Source organism: Castor canadensis, chromosome 11 (genome assembly GCF_047511655.1).
Source record: "Castor canadensis chromosome 11, mCasCan1.hap1v2, whole genome shotgun sequence".
In the NCBI taxonomy this organism is placed as follows: domain Eukaryota; kingdom Metazoa; phylum Chordata; class Mammalia; order Rodentia; family Castoridae; genus Castor; species Castor canadensis.
In genome coordinates, this window is record NC_133396.1 from 20285437 (window position 1) to 20313035 (window position 27599).

Genomic DNA, 27599 nt, shown 5'->3' on the forward strand with positions numbered 1-27599 from the left:
TAAGCACTCCCTCCCTTCCAGCCTCAGGCCTCAGGCATTTGAGGTCACTACAATTAGCCCAGGGCACTGTCCTGTCTTGCTGTTTACTCTACCTGCCCACAGCTTTATAAATTGTCCCTTTACCAAATTCTCCTCAAATTACTCAATTCAGGTGTTCCCTGCCAAGGCCCTGGACATGGAGGATACATTGTTAAATGACCTCCTTGTGGTCTCTGAACACTGTGTGCCCTCTCTCCAACCACCACTCCTGTCAGCAGAGCCCAGCTGTCTCATCACCTCCTGCCTGCTACTTTCAGCCACCTTCGCATCAGGCTCCGTGCCTCTGCCCAGCAACAGCTCCCCCTCCCACTGATCCTCCATACTAGAGGGGGCCCTAGGCTGAGCTCCAGACAGGTGTAGGGAGCAAGTGCATGGGGACCTCTTGTTCTTGTTTGCTAGGTGCACTGTGACCTGCCTACCTCAGAAAGGAGAACTTAGGGCTGTGAGCAGGGAAATGTCATATGAGGTGACAGAGCAATGGGCTGGGTGAAGTGACAGCTGTGCACAGGACATTACAAAGAACGGAGGAGATCCACCAGCTCAGCCTGGCTGGGAGTGCTCCTAGGGTCAGGTCTGAGCTAGATCCCCCATCCCTAAGCAAAGATCAGCACAGAGGGTGCTGGTGGTCACTGATGCTACTGCAGGGGGACAGAGTCAGCAGCAGGGAACACAGAAAGGAGATGGGCAGGAGCTGGGGTGAACCCACTGCCGACCAACAAGAGGCCTGGACTCCAAACTATAGGCAGCACAAGTGTGTTATGGCTGCACAGCAGAGTAGGCTGGAGGCTAAGAGGGGCTGGAGCAGAACCTTGAATGGGGGGGCCTCACCCCAGTCACCTCTTCCCGTTTGAGCTTCCTAGGGTTTCAAGTTATAGCCCTACAGGTGTGTACGGGATTAAAACAACCTGGCTCCTCCAACACTTCCTTCTCCCCATCTTCCCTGATGCCATCTTCCCCACACACAACGCAATCATGAGGACACACAGCATTCAGCCAAGGCGGGAGCACCCCCTTATCTTCCCCATATCACACCCCTAAACAACCTCCATTGGATCTGTGTGTTATTTTTATTTTCTTTGCTTTGGTCTATACAAAAAAAACCAATAACCAAAAACATAAAGCGATAATAATAAAACTCTCCGCTGGGACCCCGGTCTGTCCCTCCGATACCCATGTGCTGCGGGTGGTAGGGAGGTCAGAAACAGGAAGGGGAAGAAAAGCCCCTCACCGCACACCAGAGGGGTCAGCAAGAGCACTTCTGCAAGTAAGCGGGGACAGTATGGGGCAGGGTGAGAGGGAGCTGTCTCCAGAACTCCCCTGGGAAGAGCCAAAGTCAATTTAGCATCCTGGAGAGAAGTGGCCAGTCTCCTAGAGCAGGGGACTTGCTCTCCACAGCTCTGCCCGGTTCCCCCTGGAAGGTCCCTGAACTTGTCGAGAAAAGCTTTGGTTGTCAGAGGTTTGGGGCTTCCACCTGGGTCCTAGAGACCCTGGGGGCTCAGGTTGGTGGGGTTCAGTGAGAAAAATCACACCAGGAGAAGGAACCGGATCCAGGCAGCTGGAGGTGGGTGGACAGGGTGGGTCACTGGAAGGGGGACACAGGCGGGCAGTTGAGTCTAAAGCTTTAGTGGCCAGGGTCATGGGGGTGGGGAGGGGGTGTCAAGCCCTGGACCCATAGCCCAGGACAGAAAAGCAAGAGCATAACACCATCCCAAGAAACCCTACAGAGGACCTCTGGAGGCACGGGCTTCAGCAGGAAGTTCACAGCCCGGTTCCCCTGGCTCAGGCACTTTTCTCTCTTGTCCCATGGCCTGCACGAGAGCCTCTCAGGTGAGGAACCGCACCTGCAGGGAGCATAGACACAGGGGTGAGGGGCTCAGCAGACCCGCATCCACCAGAAGCTCCTGTCTTTCCTTAAAAAGGAGAGTACAGGAAGAGCAGGACTTCCGCCCCCAGCAGAGGTAGAATGGGGTGAGCCAGAGCACACCTTGCTTGGGGAAGATTTGCAACAAGGGGCTCCCACAATTCTCTCCCCACAAAGGGTTTCAGCAGAGAAATGGGAGAATCTGCATCAGAAGGGGGTTTGCACATGAGAGAGAAGCAGGTATCCCCAAGCCACAGAGGAGCAGGCTGCAGGGCAGGGAGGGGCCATACTGGATAGAGCAGCTAGGCCAGCATGTGGTCCGCGGTGGGGTAGGGGGGCCTGAGGCCATCGCTGTAGGTGTCCATAGGGTAGTCCCCATCCATGTCCATGTGCATGTCCAGGGGGTCAAGGGGCACATCGCTTGCGTACATGGGACGGTAGGTGGCATCCATGTCTGGGGATGAGAAGCAGGGCTCATCCAAGTGTCTACAGGCCCCACAGTGGACCTCAGCCACCTCCTCTACCCCTGCCCACTCCCAAGGCACCAACCCCGACCCCAACTCCTGCACCAGGGGTCTAAATTGAAGTGCAGGTGGAGACTACACAGCGGTCACCATGGTGTCTCCCCGTCACTCCTACCCACATGATCCCCAGGCTCTCCAAGTCTTAAAGAATTCTGTGTACTTACCATCTGCGTAGGGTTCATTGATGGGGATCATACTCTGGGCCTGGAGAAGGGGAGAGGTATTGAAGGAAATATGAAAATGCATATTCTGACTGGGCACTGGTGGCTCACACCTGCAACCCTAGCTACTCAGGAGGCAGAGATCAGGAGAACTGTGGTTCAAGGCCAACCCAGGCAAATAGTTAGGAAGACTCTATCTCAAACATACCCAACACAAAAAAAGGGCTGGTGGAGTAGCTCAAGTGGTAGACCATCTGCCTAGCAAGTGTGAGGACCTGAGTCCAAACCCCAGTACTCCCCCTACCCCCAAAAAAACCCAGAAAATGCATACTTTGGGGCCAAGTGTGGTGGTGTGCAACTGTAATCCCAGCACTGCAGGAGGTGGAGGTGGGAGGACCACAATTCAAGTGAGGCCAGTCAGGTAAAAGAGTTAGCAAGACCCTAACTCAAAGAATAAGCTGGGTGTGGTGGCATACACCTGTCATCCCAGCTAGGTGGAAGGCTGAGGTAGGAGGATTGTGATCTGAGGCCAGACCTGGGAAAAAGCAGACCTTATCTGAAAAATAACTAAAGTGAAAAGGGTTGGAGGCGTGGCTCAAGTATAACAGTGCTTATCTAGCAAGTACAAGTGCTAGGCCCTAAGTTCAAACCTTAGTATCATTAAAAAAAAAAAAGAAGAAGAAGAAGAAAGAAAAAGTAAAAAGAATGAAAAACAAAATTTACACTCTACACTCTGGGCTGCCTGAGGCAGGTAGGTGCTCCTCAAAGAGGGCCAGAGCAAAGTGGAGACCCCTGGGAGGAAGAGGGTGATAAATTCATATCTTCAGCACTTCCCTATGTGGGGATCTAACCACTCATGCTCCTACAGACCACAGCAGCTCTAGGGAGAGGGGTAGAGGGAAGAGGACTGAAGAATGGGTGTAGGGTACCGGCCCAGGCAGCACCGAGGTACAGTCAGTCTACACAGCACCTGCATGCAAATTAGGAAAAGGCAGCCCTGGGCTGGGGATGTAGCTCAGTGGCATTGTCCCCAGCTACCATGCACAAGGCCATGGCTTCATCTCCAGCATCACAAAAAAAAAAAAAAAAAAGGAAAGGAAAAGGTAAATGTGTAGTGCTTCCTTCAACCTTTATATCCATTTGGGCAAAATGAAATTACTACTTTTGTAGGTCAAAAACAGATGCATACCTACTACTTCTATGTCATAACTGATGTAATTATAAAATAAAATTCTATGAATTTGACATTGTAGTAGGAGCCTCCCCCAAAGAAGTAGCCTTGTGCAGTGAGCAATTTGCACAACTGTACATTGTCATCCAACCCAGGTACTCACAGCCTCCCAGGCAGCTGGGTCATGCTTGAAGAGGGAGTTGGTGAGCTCCACAGACACGCGCTTACGGTAATCTGGGTTCTTGTCCTCAGAGATGCGAAACAGGACAGCGGCGGCATAAGTGGCTAAGCCAAGAGGGAAGTTAAGTCCAATTCAGACACTGCCTCCATCATGGCTGTGGGAATAAGGCTGGCCTCCCCCCTCCCTCCCAGCACAGCCCCCTCACCAGTGCCCTCATTGCGAGAATGGAGCAGCTCCATGAGTGGGGCTGAGGCCCCCTCAGCATCAATGGCGTCAGCCGCCTCCTTGTCCTGGGCCAGCTCGCACAGCACCCCTGCAGCCACACGCTGGATGTTCTCCACGGACGAGTACAGGAGCTGGGAGATGGAACAAGGGCAGGGAACAGGGTGGAGGGGTGAGGCAGGCTGGGCAGCACACCACACAGCTCTGCCCACGCCTTTCCTGGGTTTCCCAGAAAAATATAAAGACAGAACAAAACAAACTAGCCACAATTCCCTACTCAGACACAGCCCCTGTTCACACACTGGCAGAGTTCTAGTGTACCTTTATCACAGTTTGATTATTATAGACTATATATAATTTTGATTCCTGCTTTTTTCTCACTTGCTATGATAGAATTAAGTCTTTTTCTATGTATTATTTTAAAACTTGTCCTAAAAAATCTGAGTTTATCTTGATAAGAGAGAATAAGGATGCTAAAAAGCAAAAAAAAAAACCAAGGAAACTAAACCACTCAATTGGTCGCACTGAAGATAGCAATGGCATTAATCTCTTACTCTGAAAACTGGCAATTATAAGGAAAGATTTTCCAAAAACAAAAAAATTCTTCATTTTCTTCTCTTTCTCCTCCTCTTCCCTCTGTCCCCTCCCTCTCCTTCAAATTTTTTGGCCATACTGATTTGAACTCTGGGCTGTACTTCAGCCACACCTCCAGTTTCCCCAAATTCTTTTTAATCATCCTCACATATAGTCACAGAATGTAATTTTTAGACCATTTCCCTATCATTAGACATGAAAGGTTTTCTTTCTTTTTTTTTTTTTTTTTGTGGTCCTGGGGCTTGAACTCAGGACCTACACCTTGAACCACTCCACCAGCCCTCCCCTGTCTTTTTTGTGATGGTTTTTTTCAAGATAAGGTCTCTCAAACTATTTGCCCTGGCTGGTTTTGAACTGCGATCCTACTGATCTCTGCCTCCTGAATAGCTAGGATTACAGGTGTGAACCACCAGCACCTAGCTGGAAGGATTTTTTAATTTAATTTTTTTTTTTTTTGGGTGCAACTGGGGTTTGAATTCAGGGCTTTGCACTTGGAAAGCAGGCACTCTACCGCTTGAACCACACCTCCAGTCCATTTTGCTCTGGAGATTTTGGAGATTGGGAGGCTTGCAAACTTTACCTGGGGTGGCCTCAAACCAGGATCCTTCTGATCTCAGTCTCCCAAGTAGCTAAGATTACAGTTGTGAGCCACCGGCTCCCAGGATGGAGTTTGTTTTTAACTATTGTAAGCAACATCACACAATTGTTACTTCTGTGCCTACGTCTTTGTCCGTATGATAAGTTATGTGAAATTACTTCATAAGGAAAGAGTGTCAGACTTGAGTTACTTGGTCAAGGGACAAGAGTATTTCTGAGGCTCTCTGTACATTATGGCAAAAGTCACTTCCAGGCTGCTCCTCCCACCAGCAGGGCAGGAGACTGCCTGTTTCATAAACCCTCAATTATCTTCCCTGGCTAATTTGACAGTGGAAAAATGGGCTCTCGCTGCGGGGTAAGTTTCATTTTCTTAAACTCCTGGGGCTGAGCACTATTTGTTTATGGGCCACCTGGGAATCACTTGTCGCCTCTGCCTACATCTCACTACTGGGATCTAGAATTAATGAGCTTTTTATATGAAGGCTATTTAACTCCTGTCTGTTGTGGTACTTGCAATATTTTCCCAGTTTGCTGTTTTCTTTTGTAATGCTTTTTAGGTTTCTTTGGACACACAGATGGTTTTAACACCTACATGGTTGCAATTCAAGATGATTCATTGTTTTTGTTTGTGATCTACCCTCTTGCTTTTAAGCTCCTCCAAAGACCTCTCCATGTTTAGCCTGCACTGCTCAAACCCATGACTGCCGATCTCGCCCTCTGGCTGTGACTGGGGGAGGCTCTGCTGCCCCCTGCTGAGGACTCACCTGCACAAACAGGGGAATAGTGTTCAGTCGGAAAATCTCCATGCGATTCATGGGATCCCGTGCGAGAATGTGCAATGCTCCAGTGCAGCCCTCCACGATCTCCTCCATCCTCACACCATCCTAGGAAACAGAAGGCACGGATGTGGCATGGGAACAGGTGGCTCTTGGACAAGGCCATAGCCCCTCCCCCACCATGATGTCCCAACTAACTTCACTAGTCCTTGCAGTTGGCTTCAATTGCACCTCACTTCCTCCTTGACACGTGTACACACTGAGGACACACTGACCCCTAGGAAGTCAGGGAGGGCTGTCGCAGGTACCACCGAGCTCACTTACTGTGTAGGGCTGCTGTGTGCCTGCAGCCACATGGCGCTGGGCATCCTGGTGGGCCTTGACCAGCAGCTGGACAAGGCGGGGAATGACTGCTGCTTCCTGCAGTGGGGCATGGTTGGCTGGGCACAAGGCCAGATTCCGGATCAGGCCAATGGTTGCCTGGCAAGAACAGAGCCATGGGTCAGGAGCATTCCTTGGACATCTGGAGGATCCCAGCTTCACCAGCTTCAGGTATCTTCTCCCTCCCCTGTCATTTCTTCTGTCCTCCCAAACTAGACACAGACACAGCAGAAGATCTCCAGAGAATGAAACTACCCTCATTCCTTATTCCACAGGACCCATGGGTCCTCATGTCTAAAGCCAAAAGCTGTTACTGAAATAACACCCTATTCCAGAAGGTTTCATTAGCCCTCATGCCCTCATGCCACAGACACCATGGTCTTGCTTGTCCTGATAGCTCCCCGACTCTAATTACCAGGAAGTCTTTGCTATAGTGGACCCTAAAGCCTCCTGGTTGGTAACACTTGTATTATAGTCAATCCTCAGGACAGCTTCAGGATGAGGTTCCCTCCCTAGGGAACTCAAGTCACAGGAGCCACTCTGGCTTCCCAGAGCCCCTCAGGATCTGGCAAGGCAATTTGTCTTCTCATTTGATGCTCAAAACAAGAACCCAGCAGGGTAGGAAATTATGTGAGAGATGAGGAAACAGAGGGTAGATGACATACCCTGGTAACTTATCATTTGTCACCTAGCCACTGAGTCAGGATGCAAATACTGCTCCTACCTTTGGTTTGAAGCAGGGATCAAGTACCAAGAAGGAATCAATCATACTGACATTTTTCTCTCAAAACTATAGTTTTCTTCCTTTCTTTTTTTTTTTTTTTCTGCAGTGCTGGGTATGGAACCCAAGTCTTGTACATGTTAGGTAAGTGCTGTACCACTGAACCTCTGGTTTTTTGTTGTTGTTGATTTTTGTTTTGGTGGTATTGGGATTTGAACTCATGGCCTCATACTTGCTAGGCAGACACTCTACCACTTGGGACACTGTGCCAGCCCCCAGCCCTTGACTTTTTGAGATTGGATCTCACTATGTAACTCAAGCTGGCCTCAAACATTTTCATCCTCATGTCTCCACCTCCTGAGCACCGGGATTATGGGTGGATACCAACACACCAGGCCTTTCAGATTTTTCTTTTCATTCAATGTATATAATCACTTTGAGTCATTCTTATCTGTTAAACTACCAAAAAGTTAGCTAGTGGAGCCACCTGTACCCGTTGACAAGACTGTTGTATGGTAGCTTCCTCACTCTCTTGAACCAGGTATCACCTTGCCTTGGATTCTCCTTATTTCTACAGACAGACAGATTAAAAATGGACATTTCCTCTATAACTATCCCTTGCCTGCCCAACTCTGGTCTGGACTGCCCTCCCTTCCCCTCCTGGGTGAGGGACATGACAGAAACTTCTACCAGGTAGCCTCTGAGAAGAAGGCCCCACCTGTCACATTCCTGACTCCTACAGCAGAGACTGAGGGGTCCCCCAGAATCCTCTCTTCCCCTTATCATCTTGGTGGCCCTACTGAATTTTAGCAAGACAGGTGGTTGTCTGGCAACCAGCACTTGGGATGCTGAGGCAAGAGGATCAAAAGAGTTCAAGGTGAACCTGGCCTACATAGGAAGAGCCCATCTCAAAAAAAAAGAATTTGGGTCTCTGGAGCAGAGAAAATGTCCTGTTCTACACTGCTCCATGTGAGATAAACAACTTATTTTTTCTTTTGCAGTACTGGGGTTTGAACTCAGGGCTTCATGCTTGCTCTACTGCTTGAACCATGTTTTCAACCTCAAGCTTTTGTAGTATTTGAGCCACTGTAGTTGGGGCCTTTTTGCAATAGCAGCTTTCCCTGTACAAATACAGAGTCAACACTGCACAGGCTGCTCCTTCCCTCACCTAATCCCCATAGTACTGGCAGTGGCAAATTGTTGGTACCTTGACCAGTGGCCACTGGTTGGGCTGGTTAAGCAATTTGACAATGGCTGGGATGCCATAGTTGAGGCGCACAGAGTTTTGGGCCATCTCAGCTTCAGGATGGCGGCTGGTGAGGTGGCGCAGGGCACAAACAGCAGGCTCCGTGATGTCATCCTTGTCACCAGCACGCAGGATGGCATGGATAAGTGCCTCCACACCACTGTTCTGCGTCACCAGCGTCTTGTTCTTGCTGTTGTTACAGGTCAGGTTGGAGAGAGTGCCTGTGGCACAGGTGAGGACATTGACGTCATCCACACTCAGCTGGTTCACCAGGATCTTCAGCACACTCTCCAAGCCCTCCTAGAGGACAGGGGACAGGAAAGCAGGTATAGAGAGCATTGGGGGCACGGGTTCCAGATCCATCCTAACTAGGTCCAAGAGGAAAGGATGGCCTAAAGGGGTCGATCCTGCCTGTAGGTGCCTGGGAACTTTCGTCCCCATGACCTGCCCACACTCTGGGAAAAAATGACACTATCAAGTTAGAGCATGAGGCTCAGAGAGGTTCGGGAACTGTCCCACAGATCCACATTGGTAAGCTGCATCTGAACCCAGGCCTGCCTCTAAGCTTCCTGCTCTGTCTTACCCCATCTGCCTTGCCTCTGGGCCCTTAGACTCAGGCAGAATTCTTCACAGGCCAAGGGTAAGTTGGCCAAGGGAGGCCTCTGGGCCAGGAGGAAATTGCTTCAGAGGCCAGCTGATGTACTGTCACACACTTCTCTCCTTTCTGGGTGTTCACCATCTTCCCCACTCCCAAGAGGTCCCCGAGTAGATTCTGACTCAGAAAAAAATCCCTTATTCAGAAGCGTCACTTCTCCCAGGAAGAACCATGTGGGCCTTGTGGTGAGAGACCATCATCCTGAGTTCAAATGCCAGCTCAGCCATTTACTAGTTGTAACCACTGGCCATTCCTGAACTCCTGAGCTTCGGTTTCTTCATCTAACCAATGGGGTCACATGTCTACCTCCAGGTTGCTGAGAGGATTAAATGAGCGCATGTCTGCAGGAGCCAAGCAAAGTGCCAGGCTATGATGGTTGCTCACTCAACAGCACTGCTGCTATAGGCTGGCTCCTGGGAATGGCAACCTTGAAAGGAGGGGCCAGGGGATTTGTCCTGAAGCTGTATTTTCCCTTCAGTTGGGTTTCTACCCACCATTGGCCCAAAGGTGTCTTATAGCACACCTGCCCAATGGTCCAGGCCAAAACTTTGCCACCCCAGCTTAAAGATGTCAGCCCCTCCTTCTGCCCTTCCCAAATCCCTAATACAGTTAAAGACTCTGGCTAAAGAGATGAGGGTCTTCAGGGGTCTCCATTCTCAGCCATAAGAGAGAAAGATTTCAGAGCCTAAGTCCTAGCGCCTGAGGTCAGCACCCAGCCAGGAGGCTGGATGAGGCAGCTGAAGATGTTGGCACCAGGTCTGGACTCCTCCCTCACCTGCTTGGTAGCCACATCCGAGAGGTTGCGCAGGGTCCAGAGGCAGTTCTGCACGAGCCGGGGGCTGTTGCTTGTCAGGTGCTTGCCCAGGGCCTGCATCCCACCTAAAGTGGGGGATGGGGGTCTCGTCAGCCACAGGGGAGTACAGTGTCAGCCATGGACAGGGTGCTGGGCAGAGGACCCATCTCGAGTCTCCCAACCACATGGGCCACCTTGAAGCTGTCACACTCACCGGCCTCCACAATGGCAGGCTTATTGCTGGGACACACGGATAGCACCTTGAGCACACGGCTGGTAGTCCAGAGCAGCTTCTCATAGCTATAGTTACGCATGATCTGCACGAGGGCCTGGGGTCCTCCATTGGCCAGGATGATCAGCTACATGGGGGGAGGGGAGGATGAGTGAGACGGGGAGTATGGACGGGGCGGGGTGGGATGGAGCTCTCATTACTACTGAGCTTCCGCCAAATCTTAGAGTAGCTTTTGTAACTCTCATACGAGCCAAGTTTTTTGAAAAAGGATAATAATACCCAACACTGGCAAGGCTGTGGCAAAACTGTACTCAGCCATTTCACAATGACACTGAAAATTAGTAAAATCTTTTTGTAAAGTTATCTGACCATCCGGGTAAAAGCCCAGAAGTGTTAAAAAACAAACAAAAAAAGATCTTTAGCCTCACTGGGTGTGCGGGGCACACCTATTATTCCAGTACTTAGGAGGTGGAGGCAGGAGGACAGTGAGCCAGCCTAGGCTACAGAGTGAGTTCAAGACCAGCTTGGGATACATAGTGAGATTGTATCAAACAACAACAGCAAAAAAAACCCACTTCAGTCCCACTGATGAAATGCTTTTCCAAGAACAAAAAAAAAGAAATGCTTTTCTACTATGGGAAAAGCTGTGTGCCCAAAGATGTTCATTACAGCATTGCTTATAAAGGGAGAAATTTAAAAAAATAAATAAATAAAGGGAGAAAATTAATAGGACTTAAATGTTCTCGGAAGAAGCATGATGCTTCACTTAGTGAAATGCTACCTACCATTAGAGAGGGATTTCGAGAATATAGCAAAAAGATGCTAAAAACATCAGGTGGAGCGGGGTGCAGGTGGCATACGTCTATAATCCTAGCTACTTGGGAGACTGAGATCGGGAGCATCATGGTTCGAGGCCAGCACAGGCAAATAATTCCTGAGACCCCCATCTCCAAAAACAACCAGAGCTAAATGGACTGGAGGTGTGGCTCAGCAGTAGACCACTTGCTCTGCAAGCATGAAGTCCTGAGTTCAAACCCCACCTGACCCCCAAAAAATCAGGTAGAAAACAGATGCAAATTCACACACTGCTTTGAGTACAACTGGGTAGACTATATGAGAGTGATGAGGGATATTCTTTACTTTTCTGTACCTTCAAAGTAATAAGTCTAAACTAGTCAAGATTAAGATGAAACATGTTTATCTGCACACACATATGTCATCTCAAAGCAGTGAGGGGACAGTGAGAAGCCACAGAAGGATGGGTAGTGATCCATGCAGGCTGCAGGCCTCAGCATGGACACCCACCTTGCTTTCCTGGTTGCCATAGGCCAGGAGCTGCAGGCAGTCAGTGGTGATGGCCAGGAACTTGGGGTTATTCTTATTGAGCAGGGGCACCATTTTCTGCAGCCCATCCGCCAGGCGCACCGCCATCTTCGCGCCCTCCTGGTAGAGCAGCAGGTTGTGCAGAGTGGTGATGGCGTAAAACAGGACCGACTCCACAGGGGAGCTGTAGGGTGAGTGGGAACCAGCGTGAGTGAGGTCTCAGGGCCTGGCCTGAATGTGGGCTTGGAAGGAGTTGCTACTTTTCCCAGGAAGTGCACCCCACCCTGAGACTCCCATGGGGATGTCCCTTTGCTAAAATCCCATCATCCCTTAAGCCCAGCCCCACTGTCATGCATGGAGCACACGGCACCTCTGCTTGCCCACTCCTGTTTCTGAGCTGCTACCTAGAGCTAAGCATGTTAATCAGCCCCCTTGACTGCTCTTCCTATAGAGTAATTACCAAGTGCTATGGAGGCCCTGCAAGGGGTCCAATGGGAAGTCAAATCAACACTTCACCCTCAGGTTCCTCCCAGCCTAGTATGGGGATAGCAGGGAAGACAGTCACCGTTAGTGCAAGTCTAGGAAAGATAAAGATTGCAAGGTACCTCAAAACACGGTTCTCTCTGCCAGGAACATTCTTCCCTTCATCTACTCAGACCAAACTCCACTCATCCATCAACCCCTTGCTATTAGCACAATTCTACCTCTGGGCAGCATCAACTCTTCTGCCACAGCCTACACCACACCTGATAATCAGCCTGCTGTTTACATGCCTAGCTCCCTGGCTGGGCTGTGAGCAGTTGAGTACCAGGACAGGTGTGGTTCTGCACCTGGTGCATGGCAAGTGTTTCTGTTTATGAAAGCCCAGGGAAGGGGGGGAGGGGCCCTGGCTCCCACAGTGAGTGAGTAGGGGTGAGTACCTGAGCATGCGGACCAGGGCAGGGATGCCACCTGACTTGAAGATGGCAAGCAGCCCCTCGCGATGGTGGGAGAGGTTGTGCAGGATGCTCGTGGTGCAGCGGGCTGTGTCCAGGTCACTGGTGTTCTGCATGGTGCGCACGACGGCTGCCACCAGCTGGGGCGAACCCATCAGGGCCCGGCGTGATGCCTCCTTCTTTGAAAGCTGGTTCACAATCATGGCCGCCTTAGTCACCACCACCTGGAGTGTTGGGGAAGGGTTGGGGGAAGTGAGCAAATGGCCCAGGTCCTGATGCCACTGACAGGAGGAAACAGGCACCCTTCCACAAAGCTCAGACAAGCTAAGTGAGACAGATGCCTCCTGAACCCACCTCCCCAGCCCTTCCCTGCCCCCAGCCCATCACGGACCGGGTCCTCATCATTGAGCAGTTTGGTGAGCTCGGGCAGAGCTCGGGTAGCCAGCTCAGCATCATCCTGGTAGTTGATAAGATGCACAATGGCCGACTTAAGCAGCTGGGATGGCTCGGCCAGTCGCTGCAGGTTGGTAGTCTGTCCTTCCACCTGGGTGGCCAGTAGCAGTGAGCTGTCCTCGCCTGTCACACCAGGGCACATGGCCTCTCGCACACGCTTGGCTCTGGCTGTTGTGGACATCTGGTACTCCAGGTCACCTAAGGGCAGATGGGACAGGGACTGAACTGAAGGAGGTGGGTGGGGGACTCTGGAGAGCAGGGCAGGCTGTACAGACAGGGTTCTGGGCTGCCTCATGCTCTAACCAAAGCCCCAGTGCACCACTCACTGTTCTACCCCTAACCAGGGACCAGGGGGAGAGGTCAACATTGCCTCTGCTTCTTCATCTGTAAAATGGGGCCTATCTGATCAACATAGAGAATTCTTTCTTTTTTTCTTTTTAGTGCTATTGGGTTTGAACTCAAGGCCTTACTCTTGCCAGGCAGGCACTCTACCACTCCAGCTACACCCGCAGCCTCAGCACAGGGAATTCTTGTAACAATTAAATGTCATCATAGTTGTGACTTGCTCTAAAAAGAAAGAACTCATGTGCCTGGCACCTATCACTGCAAAAATGTTAGTAATGATTATTATTGATAAAAATAGCTAATATTTTTTGAGTACTTGTGGTGTACCTGGCAGTGAGTTAAGTTCTTCTCTTCTATTTTCTCATTTAATCTTACAACTATCTACTAGGCAAGTAGATTATTATCTTCACTTTTTACAGACAAGAAAGCTGGACACAGAGATCATTAGACAGCCAGACTCAGGAGCCCAAAACCATCTCTTTTCCTTCTTTAACCCTCGGGAAGGATATGGGACTAAACACCCTTGAAATCTCATGATTCTAAATATACCCTCACCATCCCCCAAAGTAGCAACTCTCCCACCACACAGACAGGTAAACAGAGGCCCTCCCAGGATCACACAGCAGTTCAGAAAGTAGGAGCTGGGTTCTCAGTGAAGACCCCAGGCTCTATTCCCTGGATTGGCTTGGGAGTCCCACATACAGAGTCCCTATACTCAGGTAGGTAGTTCTACCTGACACCTGTACTGATGCCCACAGGGTGAGGCAGGCAGAGGCTTTACCCTCTCTAAAGTCAGGAAGGAGACATCTACACTGCTTTCCCATCTGGATGCTGTACTTTTAGCTCCCAGTGTAGAACCTGGCCCTGTCAAGCCCAGAAGCTTCTGCCTATGGCCAGCGGGGAGACCCAGGGCTCAGAGGCTGAGCTCTGTAGAGCCCCTGCACCTTCCCCAGGCCCCACAATTCACCTCACTAGAATGCTCAGGACTCTGAATGCACCTGTGGATGAGAGTCCTAGGGTCCCTGTGACCCTGGCAGGGCACCCCCTGTGAGACTAAGCCCAGAACTGACTCAGCCACTCCACACCCCTGCATGTCACCACATTCTGGCCCAGTCTAGGCTTGAGCACTGCACCCTCTCCATCAGACTAGGGGGTTCCTGTCTCTCCCATCAGACACAAGGTTCCTGAAGCAAAAGGGATGTATTTTCTCACAGCCCCAGGTTTCCAGAGGACGGGAGTGAAATCTCCCCACAGAGAGGGGCTGGGAAGGGGAGGGTGGTCTTCAGGTTGATACACCCTGGAGCAGGTTCTATGCCTCCCTTTACACTAAGGGTTCATGCCCCAGATGGGGCACCCAAATGGGTGCCTCGTCCCTTAGACTGGGCAGATCCTTGCGAGCAAGAGCTACACCTCCTGCCTCAGACCATGTGGGTCCCTAAGACTGGCATCTGAGCCTCTGCCCTCAAACCAAGGACCTCCCCCTAAAATCTGCCTGTTTGCTATGCCTCCGACAGGGCACAATTGGGTTTTCTGTCTCATGGAAAAGTCCAAAGGGTCCTGACCTTGGCTCTGAGGCACCCCCTGGGTATAGGTGGTGGTCTTCTTGAGTGTGTACTGCCGCCCACAGGTGTCATCCTCCTCCATGACACCCTTGCTGCTGACCGAGGGCACACAGGTGTTGGCTCCTGAGTGAATGCCTGAGTCGTAGGTGTACGTCTGCTGCCACTCAGTCACCTTGATGGGCTGTTCGATCAAGTTCATCACTTCCATGGCGGCTGCTGGAGGCACAAGGAGGGGCCAGACATCAGCTTGTGGAAGGGTACCCCAACACCTGGCCCCACCCCAGTTCAGCCCCAGCCCCAAGGGCCTCAGGGGGCTGTGGAGGGCAGGGTGGGGGTTAGTTTGGAAGGACACCAGGTCCAGGAAGGGGCTGACCATAAGAAGATTCCCTGAGACCAGTAGAAGCACAGTGGGTAGGATACCTATGAGCTTGTATCTCTGACTTCTGGCCCAGAGTGAGGGCAGGAAGGGGCCAGGTGTCCTGCCCAGCCCTGGCTCACTCAGCTGGCTACCTGGACCCAAGACTTTCAGAGGCAGAAGAAGGTAGTCAGGGACTCCAGCATATTCTGGGGCCCCACAGACCCACTCTCACCCCACTGGGGCTCCCTGGGAAAGGCTGCGGAGGCGAGACTAGGCGAGCAAAGGCAAGGAGGCAGCAGCACCCAGCCATGGGCAGGAAACTGGGTGGGGCAGGGAAGCGGTCAGACAGGTTTCTCTGGGGTGCCCCAGGCTCCATCAGGGTTCCAGGATCTCACTTTCCTGCAGGTCTGGCAGGATCAGTCTCTCCTCTCCCCCAGTTCCAGGGCTCTGAAGCTTTCCCAGCATTCTGAGTGCCACAGACCAATTCAAATCTCAGCTACTTACTCCAGAGCCAATTCACCTCCCTGTTGGGCCTCAGCACCCTCATCTGTAAAATCGGGTTCCACCACCTCCCTCGCAGGTGGTTGTGAGAGCTATCTGCAAAGACCCCAGCATGGCATTGGCATACAGTAGGTGCTCAGTATTGGAGAACACAGCATCACCACCAGAGGTGCCATCTCAGCTCCCCATCTCCTGGAACCCAGATTAAGGGTACAGAGTGGGACAGACCTCTGGGCCTCTAGGGTGTTCGCTGCTGTTCAGGAACCCCGCCCTCCTCTGCAGAGACTTGAGGCACCTAAACGTTAATTAATGAGCACCTGGGCCCTACTTAGAAGCAGGGATGTGAACTTCCCCTTTGGCCAGTTTTGGCTCCATTCTTTTGGGAACTGACCTCCGGAGGTGGGTGGCTGGAGGGAGAGACACAATGCAAGCTGTGAGGGCTTATTATGTGCCAGACTTCTCAAAAATGCTGTTATCCTCAAGTGGGCTTTAAGGTTCCCCTATTTACAGATGTGGAAACTGAGGCTAGAACTGACCAAAAAAAAAAAGGGATCAGGCACAGGCGTACATGACAATAAAGTCCATATGGACTATCCCAGTGGAGATGCAGAAAGCAAGCAGACCCTAGGCTGGTCCACCCATGAAGCAGGGTGGCATTTCGCATCTCAAACCAGTTGTCCTTCTCTGATGGGGGAACCATGAGAACAAGGGTGGGGCAGCTGGTGCAATGTGGCCCCACCCCACGAACAAAAACCACCAGAGACATCTTCCCAGTGACAGCTCCAGTGCCGCCCTCAACGAGCATGATGACATCCGGGTGTGGGAGTTCATACCTATAATCCCAGCTACTCAGGAGGCTGAGGCAGGATTGCGAGTTCAAGATCAGACTGGGCTACATAAAGAAACTCCATCTTAAGAAAAAAAAAACCACCACCAGTATGATGAAGAATTCTTCAGGTCTCAATGCCTTTTATGGTGGCACACAGCCCCTCCCTAGCCATGAACACACCTGGAACAGGCAGAGGCAGGAGCCAGACCAGCTCCCAGCTGCCTCCTTCCTCTCCTCCCGCCACCAGGAGTGACTCAGAGTTTCGGGCTGATAAACAGAGCAGGCCCAGTACACCAGACAGCAGGCTCAGTGCCACCAGATGCATGCAGCTGCTCTCAGACATTTGCCAAGTGTAGCTATTTCAAGAGGTGCCCCCCGCCCCCGCCCTTCCCATGTCCCCATCCCCGGCAGCTGAGAAGGACCAGTGGCAGGAAACCAGGGACTTAGAGAAAGCAAACTCAGGAAAATCCTGCCCGGGACTACTTCTGCCTCCTCCATCCTGACTTCTGCCCCAAAGGTGGGTCCCAAGAGAGAACTGAGTTTAGGAGGAGCTGGGGCCACAGAAGCTGCCCCCTGGTGTGGGGAACTGGATACCCAAGCACTTGAGAAGATGAAGAAGCATACCACTCTGCTATGTGGAAGGTTGAGCTGACATCCGGACGCCGAGCCTTGGTCAGCTGGGCTCAGGGTTAAGCAGGGCGTCTCCAATTCTGGTCAACACAAATAGCCTAGCCTGCTCAGAAAAGAACTCCCTTCATAGAGGCAGATGCCAAATCTGGGGCCAAGCCAGAGAGGAGAGGGCTCACCCCAAACCACAAGGACCACCGTGGTCAAGGCTGGTTAAGGTAGAGGAGTTTCCTCGCAGGCACCTAACCACTCCCAGCTCAGGGGCTGAGGGAACTTGAGCACTGGACAGCTGCCCAGGGCGAGGCAGAGGTCAAAGGCTATCAGGGGGCAGGCATCCAGTTGCCTTTAATACCCCATGAATTTCAACCTTGCTGGCAGGCCTTTTATTATCCTCTACTTTTTTTTTTTTTTTGGCAGTACTGGGGTTTGAACTCAGGACTTTGCACTTGCTAGGCAAACACTCTTATTATTTGCAGTTTCTAAATGGGGGAACTGAGGCTCCACATTAAGGAAATGGCTCTCTGCCAGTTCTACCTCACTGCAGGACCAATGTTTAGTACACCGTTCAAGATGGGGTGGGCTGGGGGGCGTGACTCAAGTGGTAGAGCATTCGCCTAGCAAGCAAGCAAAAGGGAGGAAGAACACCAAGCTTCATTTCAGGGGCCAGGCACTGGTGGCTTACTCCTGTAATCCTAGCTACTCCAGAGGCCAAGACCAGGAGGATTGAGGTTCAAGGCTGGCCCAGGTAAATATTTGGTGAGACCCTATCTTGAAAATACCCAACAATTCATATTATAAGAACCTTTGTAAAAAAACCCAGCACATCAATAAAATAACTGTACAAATTAACAAACTATTAAAAAAAAATAAAATACCCAACAACACAAAAAAGGGCTGGCAGAGTGGCTCAAGTGGTAGAGTGCCTGCCTAGCAAGTGTGAGGCCCTGAGTTCAAGTCTCAGTACACCACTACCACCAAAAAATCATCTAGTCTAGCCTACTTCACCACACACCCGCTGGGGGTCTTTGGGCAATTTCTTTCCCTCTCTGGGCTTTGTCTGGCCAAGGAGACCTCAAAGGAATACAGATGTCTCAGATTCTAGGAATAAGGGACCAGGATTCCCATGACAGACAAGAGAAGGCTGAGAGTGAGTGAGGTCAGAGTTGGAAAGTAGTTCAGAAAGGAGACATGCCTCAGAACTCTTCCTAAGCCAGGTGTTGGTAGCTCACACCTGTAATCCTAACTCTGAGAGACTGATGTCAGGAGGATCGAGGTTCAAGAAAGCCCAGGCAAATAATTCACTAGCCCACCCCCCCATCTCCAAAATAAGCAAAGCAAAATGGACTGGAGGTGTGAGTCAAACGGTAGAGCACCTGCTTTGCAAGTGTGAAGCCCCGAATTCATATACTAGTCCTATCAATCAATCCATCAATAATTAAATAAAAGAACTCTTTCTTAAAAAAAAAAGGATCACTAGGACATCTGTTCTTGCAACAGGAAGGCTGGAAGTGAGACCACAGGCATGACTGCCATCCAGCCCCACCTTTCTCCCTATGCACTCCTCAGGAGAACTTAGGAAATTCTCCCACAAGAAACAAAAGTACAGGTTTGGCCATTCCCAGAGTGGAGGGGCCACACCCAGTTTGGTGTCCTTGTTCTCCACCCTGGAGTCAGACTTTCCACAATGTTCCAGGACAGAACCAAGGTGGAAGCAGAAGGGACAGTGGGGGAGGAGGTGGAGGTGCCCATGAACCAGGGCCAGAGATGGGCAAAGGCAGAGACAGGGCAGTTTCTGAGTTGAATGGGGGCCCTTTGTTTAGCAACGTGCTCCATTGCTGGTAGCAAGGGAGGGAGAAGCCAGCTCAGAAGTCCTAGGGTGGAGTAGGAGACATCTGAAGGACAGGAAGAGAGAGATGGAGTATGTAAAGGACCCTTCCCCCGCCTGGTTCAGACTGGGTAAAACCCTGAGAGTAATGAGGACACTGGGGTGCACCCCGGCTTCATTCCCGTTCTTCCTCTGCACAGACCACTGCAGAGCTGGCACCGGATACCCTTAACCCAAGACTGTCCTGCAGAGTGTGACCTAGCCTTGACTTTAAAAAAAATAACCCCACCAGGTTGGGACCATGGCTCAAGTGGTAGAGCGCATGCCTAGTGTGAGGCCTTGAGTTTAAAAGAACTACCTCCAAAAAGATAAAATAAAATAATAATAATAATCCCACCAGGAAGGCAGAGATGAGAGATGACAGGACTGTGGCCCAAGGCCAGCCAGGGCAAAAAAAGTCAGCAAGACCCTATCTCAAAAAAAAAAAAAGGGGGCTGGTGGAGTGGCTCAAGTGGTAGAGCTCCTGTCTAGCAAGTATAAAGCCTTGAGTTTGAACCCCAGTATTGCTAAAACAACAACAAAAAACTAACAACAACAATAAGAAAAAAAAAGCAGAATGTGCTGGTAACTTCCTGTAATCCTCATTAGGGAGGAGGCAAAGGTAGGAGGATTATGTTACCCAAGGAGCAAAAAGTATGACACCCTATTCTGAAAAATCTAAAATAAAAGTGAAATAATCTCACTGGAGTGGCATCAGCCTCTCGCTCTAGTCAGCACCTGCCAGGGACAGGCACATCTAGGTTGGACTGCCAAGAGTCAACAAGACACCAGAAACAAGGACAGCAATAGGCTGTGCTAGGTTCAGGCCCAGAAACAATGTATTTGGAGACTGGACAGGCAGGGCAGAGCTGGGCCCCCAGAGGTGCCTTGGGCCACAGGCCAGAACCCTGTGAAGACCCAGATCCACAAGCTCAATGACAGAAGGGAGCAGTGGGCAAGGCCAGACAGCAGGGCATTTTAAGGCAGGAGAGTGGCTCCATCTGGTCTCCCTCAGTGGCTTTGGGTAAGTTAAATCATCTCCTTAGCCTTTTTTTTTCCTCACCTGTAAAATGGAACCACCAGGCTACTCTTTTTCAGTTGTAAACTGAATACAACTGTGACTCTGGAAGCCGTCTGTGGACAGGAAACCACCCTCCCCTCCACACCCCCACCCTTCAATTTTTCTTGAATTAGAGAAACAGATGGCTGAAATGTGCTGGGCAAAGCAGCTGGCAGCCTGCCTGCCTCTTATGACCCTGGACTCAGGACAAGACCCAGCTTTCCTTTGACCCCTCAGATCAGGAATAGGAGGGGAGCTGTCTCCCAGGCATAAGGCAGAGTCCCTGCGGACCATGGGTGAAAAATGGCTGGAAGGAATTACATCCAGTCCTGGGCAGGCAGAGGGGCTTTGCCCTGGCCAGGAAGAGACATTGAGCTGGCCCTCCACATTACACACTGCCTCCTGCAGCCAGAAGTAGTGGACCAGTAAGGCCAGGGCATTCCTTGTATAGCAGCCCCTCCCCTGGAAAGCAGGCCCTGCAGGGTCACCCAGCTCAGCTGTGGGCAGTAGTCCCAAGAAAGATACAAACAAACTCTAGCACAGTATGGAGAGACAGAGCCTTGTCTTGGGGCTTCCCCAGGAGGCCTCTCCCCTCAGGCTGGTGGCTCCAAGAGAGGGACCCCCCCCCCCCACCTTCCCACCACAGCCAAAAGGTTCCTGGGCAGACACTGTGCTCTCTATCAGTCACTCACAGAGGGGAAAGACTGGATCCGGCACCATGCCTGGCCACGCTGGCCAAACTGGGGACAGGAGAAGACGGGAAGCTTCCGGAGGAAAACCCTCACTTCCAGTCTGGAGGAGAGCCCGGCTGCCGCTGAGGACTAGCTGGGGATGGGGGAGGCTCAGGCCAGCGACCCAGCTGCTGTTTGTTCTCCTCCTTCTGGGCTGCTTCCCAAAGCAAACAGACCGGGGTGGGAAAATGAAGGGGATTTGTAGGAGAAGAACATGCCCCAGCCAAGTGGCAAGACCTTGGGATTCTCAGCACTCCTCTATGGAGGTCTCCTGCTGAAGCTGCCTTCCAGCTGGAGACCTTGTGCAGGCAACATCCCAAATCTGCAGATGAGCCCAAACAGGGACTCCTAGGAATGGAAAAAAACTCTAGCCACATCAGGAACAACAGCAGTCAGCCGACATGCATTGGTGATGGAACTCAGAGGAAAGTACTCCCAGTGCGCTGCCCCCAGCCACCACAGTGAAGACTGAGCAGCCTGCTCCCTGGGCAGCCCACTCCTCAATGACAGCAGCTGGATCCCAGCCAATATTCCCTCCTTAGGGTGTGAGCCTGCAGGGATAGTGGCTAGGCCTTCTCCTGGAAGAGCAGAGGGCACCCAGGGGCCTAGCTGAAGACAGCCAGGTTTTGGAAGACTTCATTAAAATACCCGTGGTAAAGGCAAGATGGACCCAGCACAAGGCCATGGGTTCTACCCCCAGCACCGGAAAAAGAAAAAACAACTCATTGTGGTATACAGAGCTCACTCTCATCCAATGGAGGCAAAGAGCAAAAGGACCCTAAGGAAAGAGAAGGGGAAGAAATGCTCGTGGTAGTTGCTTCCCAAAGTTGGAAAACAGATGACTTTTTTGCTTCTCTCAAACTTTTCTAAATTTCTCAATTTTTTTTTTCTTTTCTTTTAGTACTGGGGTTTGAACTCAGGGCTTACACCTTGAACCACTACATCAGCCCTTATTTTTGTGAAGGGTTTTTCTGAGATAGGGTCTTGAGGAAATAGTTCCTCAAGACTGGCTTTGAACCACAATCCTCCGGGCTGGCTTTGAACCACAATCCTCCTATCTCTGCCTACCGAGTAACTTGTATTACAGGCGTGAGCCACTGGCGCCTAGCTAAACTTCTCAATTTTTTTTTTTTTTTACGATGATTAGATATGCAACTTTTTCAGTTAAGGGAGGGGGAGTCACTCCCAAAGAGGCAGCTTGTTGACTGCTCTGTCCCATTTTGGCCCTCTCTCCCTGCCACTACTAAGAGACAAGACTCTATCTCCAACATGAGGAAAGACAGAGAAAGCTGAGCTTCCCAACCCGAGATCCCAAAGGCTGAGATGCCAGGAGGCTGAGCACGGGGAGTGGTCAGAGAGCTTCTTCCTCAGACCTGGCCCTGGAAGTTGCTGGAAAATGGGGCAGTCTAGTCCCCAGACCTCCATCAGATTGAACCAGGTCCCAGGAAAGAAGCCTCAGGGTGTCACTTGCCAGAACACTAACCCCAGTACCTGTTCCAGCCATTCCCACTACTTTATCTCTTCATAGGGTCATTGGGACAGTCTGCTCACAGATGCCTGTCCCCATTATGGCCTTGTGGTTTTTCTCCCAAAAGACACAGACAAAGAGTTCCTCCAGGGACTCACCCAAGGGAGCCCTCCCTTCTAGGTAAGATGGCCCTCCTCAGAGAAGACAACTACAAACCTCTACCTCGCCTATCTTCTTCAGTCAAGATCACCTCTCTAAGGGACAGAAAGTCTTTCTTCCTGTCTAGCCTCAATTCCTTCCATAAGATCCACTTGTTCCTGAGCCCTTGGGGGTGATGGAAAGCTTCAAGCCCATAGGGCCTGCAGAGCAGTCAGCTGAGCTGAGTTCATTCTCTCTCCTCTTACATCAGAGCCCTTGACCTGCTCTTCTCCAGGATCAACAATCCCTGTGCTGGGGTCCCCTCCTGCCCTCAAGGGATGCAGACTGAAGGGAAGAGGCTGCAACAGTACATATGCAGAATCCATTCCCAGACCCCAAAACCAGGCCTTAAGGTGTCAGGTGCCCAGTTGGCAGAGGGACCAGAACCAGGCAGGTTTGAGGAGACAATGTGTCACCAGCTCCTCCCACTACAGCCAAGGCTCTGGCTGACAGACAGCACCCAAGACCCCTACCCATCACCAGCAAGGCCCTCCCACTGCAGCCTACAATGGCTCCCAGGCCTCCTGGCTTCCAAACACAAGACAGTTCCCTCCAAAAGCAGCCTGGCAGCGCTCATTAGCACAATTCAGCAAGACATGCACCTAAATCTGACTCTCATTTCTTTCCACTTCCCAGGGAGCAGACCCCTTCATCTTGGCATAGCAAAGCAGGCAATTCCCAGTTTCAATATACAGGAGTGAGCACAGAAAGCTGGGGTCCTGCCAAGCACAAGCCAGTGGGCAGTATAGCTTTGACCTCTGCTCTCCATCCTTCCCATCTCCCCTACAGCCAACCCAGGTCCTGGCCTTGGAGAGCCCTCTCTCCGACAGCCACTGAGGTTTCACAGTGCTGGTGGCTAGGACATGAGTCACCCCCATCTGACAAACCTATCCCCGTCTTCACAGCCCACATAAACCTTATAGGGCCTTTCTGAATTTTCTTTTTCTCAGTGGAGCAGAGACTCTCAAGAAAGAGCAAAGAAAACTTTCTTCTAAGGTTAGGGATATAGCTTAGTGGTAGAGAGCTTGCATAGCACAAGCAATGCCCTGGGTTTGATCCCCAGCACTACAAAAAAAAAAAAAAAAAAGAAAAGAAAGAATCCTTCTAGAGCCACAGGGAGACCATACGGCAGGATGGCAGGAGGGGCTCTGGGCCTGGAGCCAGAAGACTCAAATGCCAGTTTTGGCTCTGCTTGGATCACGCTGTGCTGCCTTGCACAAGTTACTTAACTTCCCTGAGTTTCAAATTCCTCATCTGTAGAATGGAATTAATGGCACCTGCTTCCATGATTAAGCGAGAACAGTGATGAGAGTGCTTGGTACCCATGAAGTCTTCTAAGTTACCACTGATCATCCTTGCTGGGGAGGTAGGTTTTATTATACCCATTTTCCAAAGAGGTTACTGAGGCTCCAAGTGGAGAAGTTGCTTTGACCAAGGCTATTCAGGTAGTGAAGCACCGCACTGGGACTCAATGCAGCTCAGTCCCAGCCCTAATCCTTGCACTGAGAACTGTTCCACCATACCATCTCTCCAGATAAACTGCCCTTCTGTGGACTAACCAATTGTGCCACCTCATTCTAAGGTAGCTCCTAGTAGGAAGACACCTCCTTCTCATGTGCCACCCCATGAGCCCCCAGAAAGGGAAAAGACTGCCAGCCCCAGCCTGACCGTCTGAATCCCCCACACTGCATTTTCCAAGCTCAGCTCTGGCAGCCCAAACAGAGGCTCCAAAGGGAATGGGGTGGAGCTGAGTGCGGGGGAGGGTGCCTGTCACCCAAGCTGGGGCTTGATCTGGCAAGAAATGACTAATCGGATCCTACCTTCCCTTCCCCCTCCCTCCCGGCCAGTCAGAAGCCAGTTTTCACCCGGCACCTCCTAGCCATACTTCCTCAATATTATCTTTTCATCACAGCCACAAACCAGATTAGCTAAACTAATCATTTAGCCAACGTAATTTCAATGCCTTCCCCTCCTCCACCTTGGCAGAGAGAAGAGGGAAACTAGATTGTTTGGGCCCAAACCCTATGTCCCTACAGCTCCCTGGAGGTGCACATAAGCAATCTCCCACCCCCAGAGTTGAGCCTGGTCCCCAACTAGGACACTCCGAGGGGGTGGGTCTGTCCCTGGCTCCCACTCTCCTCTCTACAACCAAGAAAGCAGCAGTAGAGTCTTCCCAAGTGAGTCAGGGCAAGCAGTGCTGATCCCCACCCCCCCACCCTCCAGGACTGAGGGAGAGTCCAGCTCTTACATTCCTTCTCCGTCCCCCAAGGAGGCTGGGCTCCAAATCCCTGCAAAAAGACCACACTTCAATTTAAAAAAAAAAAACCAGTGTAGCAAGGCCGGTCAAAACTCCCAATTCCAGTCACACTGGGGCTAAGGAGAGAGCCAAAGAAGCTCTCTGCCTAAGGGCATCTGGCATGAAAGAAACCTTCTTCCAAAAAGTCTTCCTCCAGCCCCACTTTCCCCACCAAACGTTCAGGAAAGAGGTGGGTGGAGAAGGGACTGCAAAGCATCCAGAAAGACTCATACCTTCATAATCCAGAAATCAAATGGAAAGCAAGCCCCAGTGGGCCAGCTCTCTTGCCTCAATTGCCAACCAGCTAAGTAATGTGGGGGATGGGATAGAGGAAAAACAAAACCAAACCAAAAAAAACCCAAGAACAATCACCCCCACACCTCAGTTTGGCCCAGCCCTGCCCCACCTCCATTCCTAGGGACGGGGCAGAGCCTGGGAGAGAGAGAGCCATTTAGGCAGACCTCATCCGAGGGGGTGTGGTGGTCCCCGAAGGCAGGAAGAGAAGGAAGAAGCCGCTTCCCCTCTCCATCACCGCTCCCCCGCCATGGTCCCCACCTCGGGCCCCAGGGGCCCAGCAAACAGGATGGAGGTGGGGGCAGGGAGGACAGGGTCAGAGCGCAGGCACTGGCCCACGGTCAGCCTAAGGCCGGCTGGGGGAGGGGGCTTTCCTCCCAGAAGGACCCTAAGCCAGGAGAAAGCTCTGAGCAAGGAGACAGGAAAACCCCCACGGACAGCTGTGGTGGCTACTTCCTCCTAGAAAGTTTGTTTGGATGATTTTTCAACAATAAGAGGTTAGAGAAAAGGGTATTGCTGTTCCCATATCAACACTCCAGAAGCCACAGCTATTGGGAACTGGGCGAGGTGACCCTGAATTCTCTCTACCCATGCACAGAACCCACAAGTGCCGGACACCAGTGGGGCACTGAGGCGGGCCCTACACCAGCTCCTCTGTCACTTCATCCCACCTCCACTGAAGGAACCAAAGCCCGGCACCCACCGGAGCGAAGGGAGGCGCCACAGGTACTGCACGGCTGAACCTCCCCGAGCTAGAGGGCAGGGCCTCCATCCTCAGGCGCTCACCTGCTCACAGGTGGGGTCCGTGTCCCTGGGAAAATGTGCGCTCGGCCCCCACAGTTGGGCAAGCTGGGCGCAGACAATAGGGCCCCACCCAGGCCTGGGGGAGTAGGGAGGGAGAGAAAGCAAGGATGACGCGTGGGGTGGAGTGAGGGTGGCCCCAAAGAGACCAGCGGCAGCAAGTTTCCCGAACGGTAAATTCCTGACAGCAGAGTGAGCTCTGGGACGCAGGCGGAGCAGGTCAAAGTCTGCCCCACCAGCTCAGGCGAGAGTCAGGGACGCGGCGTCGGGCAAGCTCCGCTGGCCCCAAGGGAGGCGGCGACCCAGGAGGCACCTGTCCTGATCTCTCCCCGCCCTTTTCAGATCTGAGGCTCACGGAGCCCTTACGCGCTCTCCGCCCGAAGCGTGCGCCCCGGGAGTCGCCGCGCCCAGGACCTCAGCGCGCCCCCTACCGCTGGTGTAGAGTGGCGCTCTCTGGCACCCACCCTCACCTGCCCTGAGACGGCTGGCACCGGCCTCTCTCTGCCCCTTCTCTCTTCCCAGCGATACCTGCCCCCGATCGCCCGCACCTGAGTGTGGAGCCTGGCCGGGCCGGGTCGGGGTTAGGCCGGATGGGAGCCGGCGCGGGCAGCGAACTGAGCTCGGCGCGCTCGGGCGGCGGCTGCTCCGGACTCTGGCCAAGGCAGCAACTCAGTAACTGAACAAAAGGCGAAGGGACCTGACAGCCAAGCCACACCTCTCGCCCCCTCTAAACTCCGCCCCCTAGGGAGACGCCCACCCGTTGATTCGAGATTACTGGATGCACCGCCTGACTGTCCTATCGAGGGGTGGAGCCTCGCGCCCAGTCCTCTTCCACGACCGCCTCTGTTTATGCGCTGGCCATTGGCCCCAGGGACTGCCAGTCGGCTCTGGGGCTGGACTCCAACTTAAGGTCCCATCCTCACTCTGCACTTATTGGCAGATAGAAAGTTACTGCCTCTTTATTGGATAAGATGCTGTCAGTAAGACTAAGGAAAGACCCAATGGAAAGGGATGGGGTGTGTCTTGCCCCACCCTAGCTCTGAGCAGGTAAGACTCATTGCTCTCCCCCTCCCCCTACCTGCCCAACAGGTGAGTCAAGGGGGCGCCAGGGAAAGGACTGACGCCTTCACTGGCCAGCCGACTCAGCGTCAGGCATGAAGCTTTGGGCTTATTCATTCTTTGTCCCAAAGTAGTAATAACATATTTGCAAAGCATTTCATAGGCTTTGTGCTGGGTTGGGATTTTTATTTTCTTCCCAAAGATGGAGTGCTCCTGCGATTTAGAATAAGAACGCCTGGGTTTGGGTTCTACTACTTAGTAGCTCTATGATCTTAGGCAAGTTAGCCCTTTCACCGTGTTTCTCGTTGTCTGTAAAGTGGGTACATTTGCTTTATCTATCACAGTGTGGGGGAATTAAACGAAGTAAGCTTTGTGCCCGTACTTAAATGTTAGAATTTAAGCCAATTAAAGCCAAGTTCTAATGACAGTTCTGAAAAACTGTAATGGCAATAAAATAACCCTCATTTTAAGGATGAAGAAACTGAGGTTTCAGAGATTTTACAAAACTAGAAAGTGGCACTTTCCAAGCTCAACCCCCTTTCAACCGCTTCTAATTTCGAGTCCCACCAAACCCCATGTTCTTCTTCCTGGAAGAAGACTTTGGGTATCAAATGTCAAAGTAGTGAAGAAGGGGCAGGGAAAAGGCAAAACAACATTCCAGGGAGACAGATGAGCGATGATTTGCTGCAAGGATAAATGTTGGTGTAAGGAGGCTTTGGTGGATTTGGAAAAAATCAGGCA

At 51.6% G+C, this 27599-nt stretch overlaps 1 protein-coding gene across 6 annotated transcripts; it reads right to left on the reverse strand.

Annotated features, from left to right (window-relative positions):
- Positions 1-1087: 1087 nt before the first annotated feature.
- Positions 1088-26505, reverse strand: Jup (junction plakoglobin). Of its 6 annotated transcripts, none has more exons than XM_074045717.1 (15): positions 26348-26505; positions 14773-14985; positions 12804-13063; positions 12398-12636; positions 11460-11661; positions 10137-10281; positions 9905-10008; positions 8436-8774; positions 6451-6606; positions 6115-6234; positions 4143-4293; positions 3920-4041; positions 2589-2628; positions 2191-2354; positions 1088-1880 (listed from the first exon to the last, which is right to left on the reverse strand). In XM_074045717.1, exons 2-14 carry the CDS (start codon positions 14978-14980, stop codon positions 2203-2205), a joined length of 2238 nt encoding a protein of 745 aa, XP_073901818.1. In that variant the 5' UTR covers positions 14981-14985; positions 26348-26505; the 3' UTR covers positions 1088-1880; positions 2191-2202. The 6 variants fall into 6 exon arrangements, with proteins under 6 accessions (XP_073901818.1, XP_073901817.1, XP_073901819.1 ...); XM_074045716.1 differs by having other exon boundaries at positions 14773-14988; XM_074045718.1 differs by having other exon boundaries at positions 14773-14988; positions 26270-26482.
- Between the last annotated feature and the right edge of the window lie 1094 nt (positions 26506-27599).

Bases quoted from the DNA above. Each gene is read 5' to 3' on its own strand.
- Jup (XM_074045715.1), bottom strand. From the start codon at position 20,731: ATGGTGCCGGATCCAGTCTTTCCCCTCT. The intron at 12,637-12,803 runs GTCCGTGATGGG...CCAACACTCCAG, and splicing joins TGCTCAATGATGAGGACCCG to GTGGTGGTGACTAAGGCGGC. The intron at 8,775-9,904 runs GTGAGGGAGGAG...CCTGTCCTCTAG, and splicing joins CGGATGTGGCTACCAAGCAG to GAGGGCTTGGAGAGTGTGCT.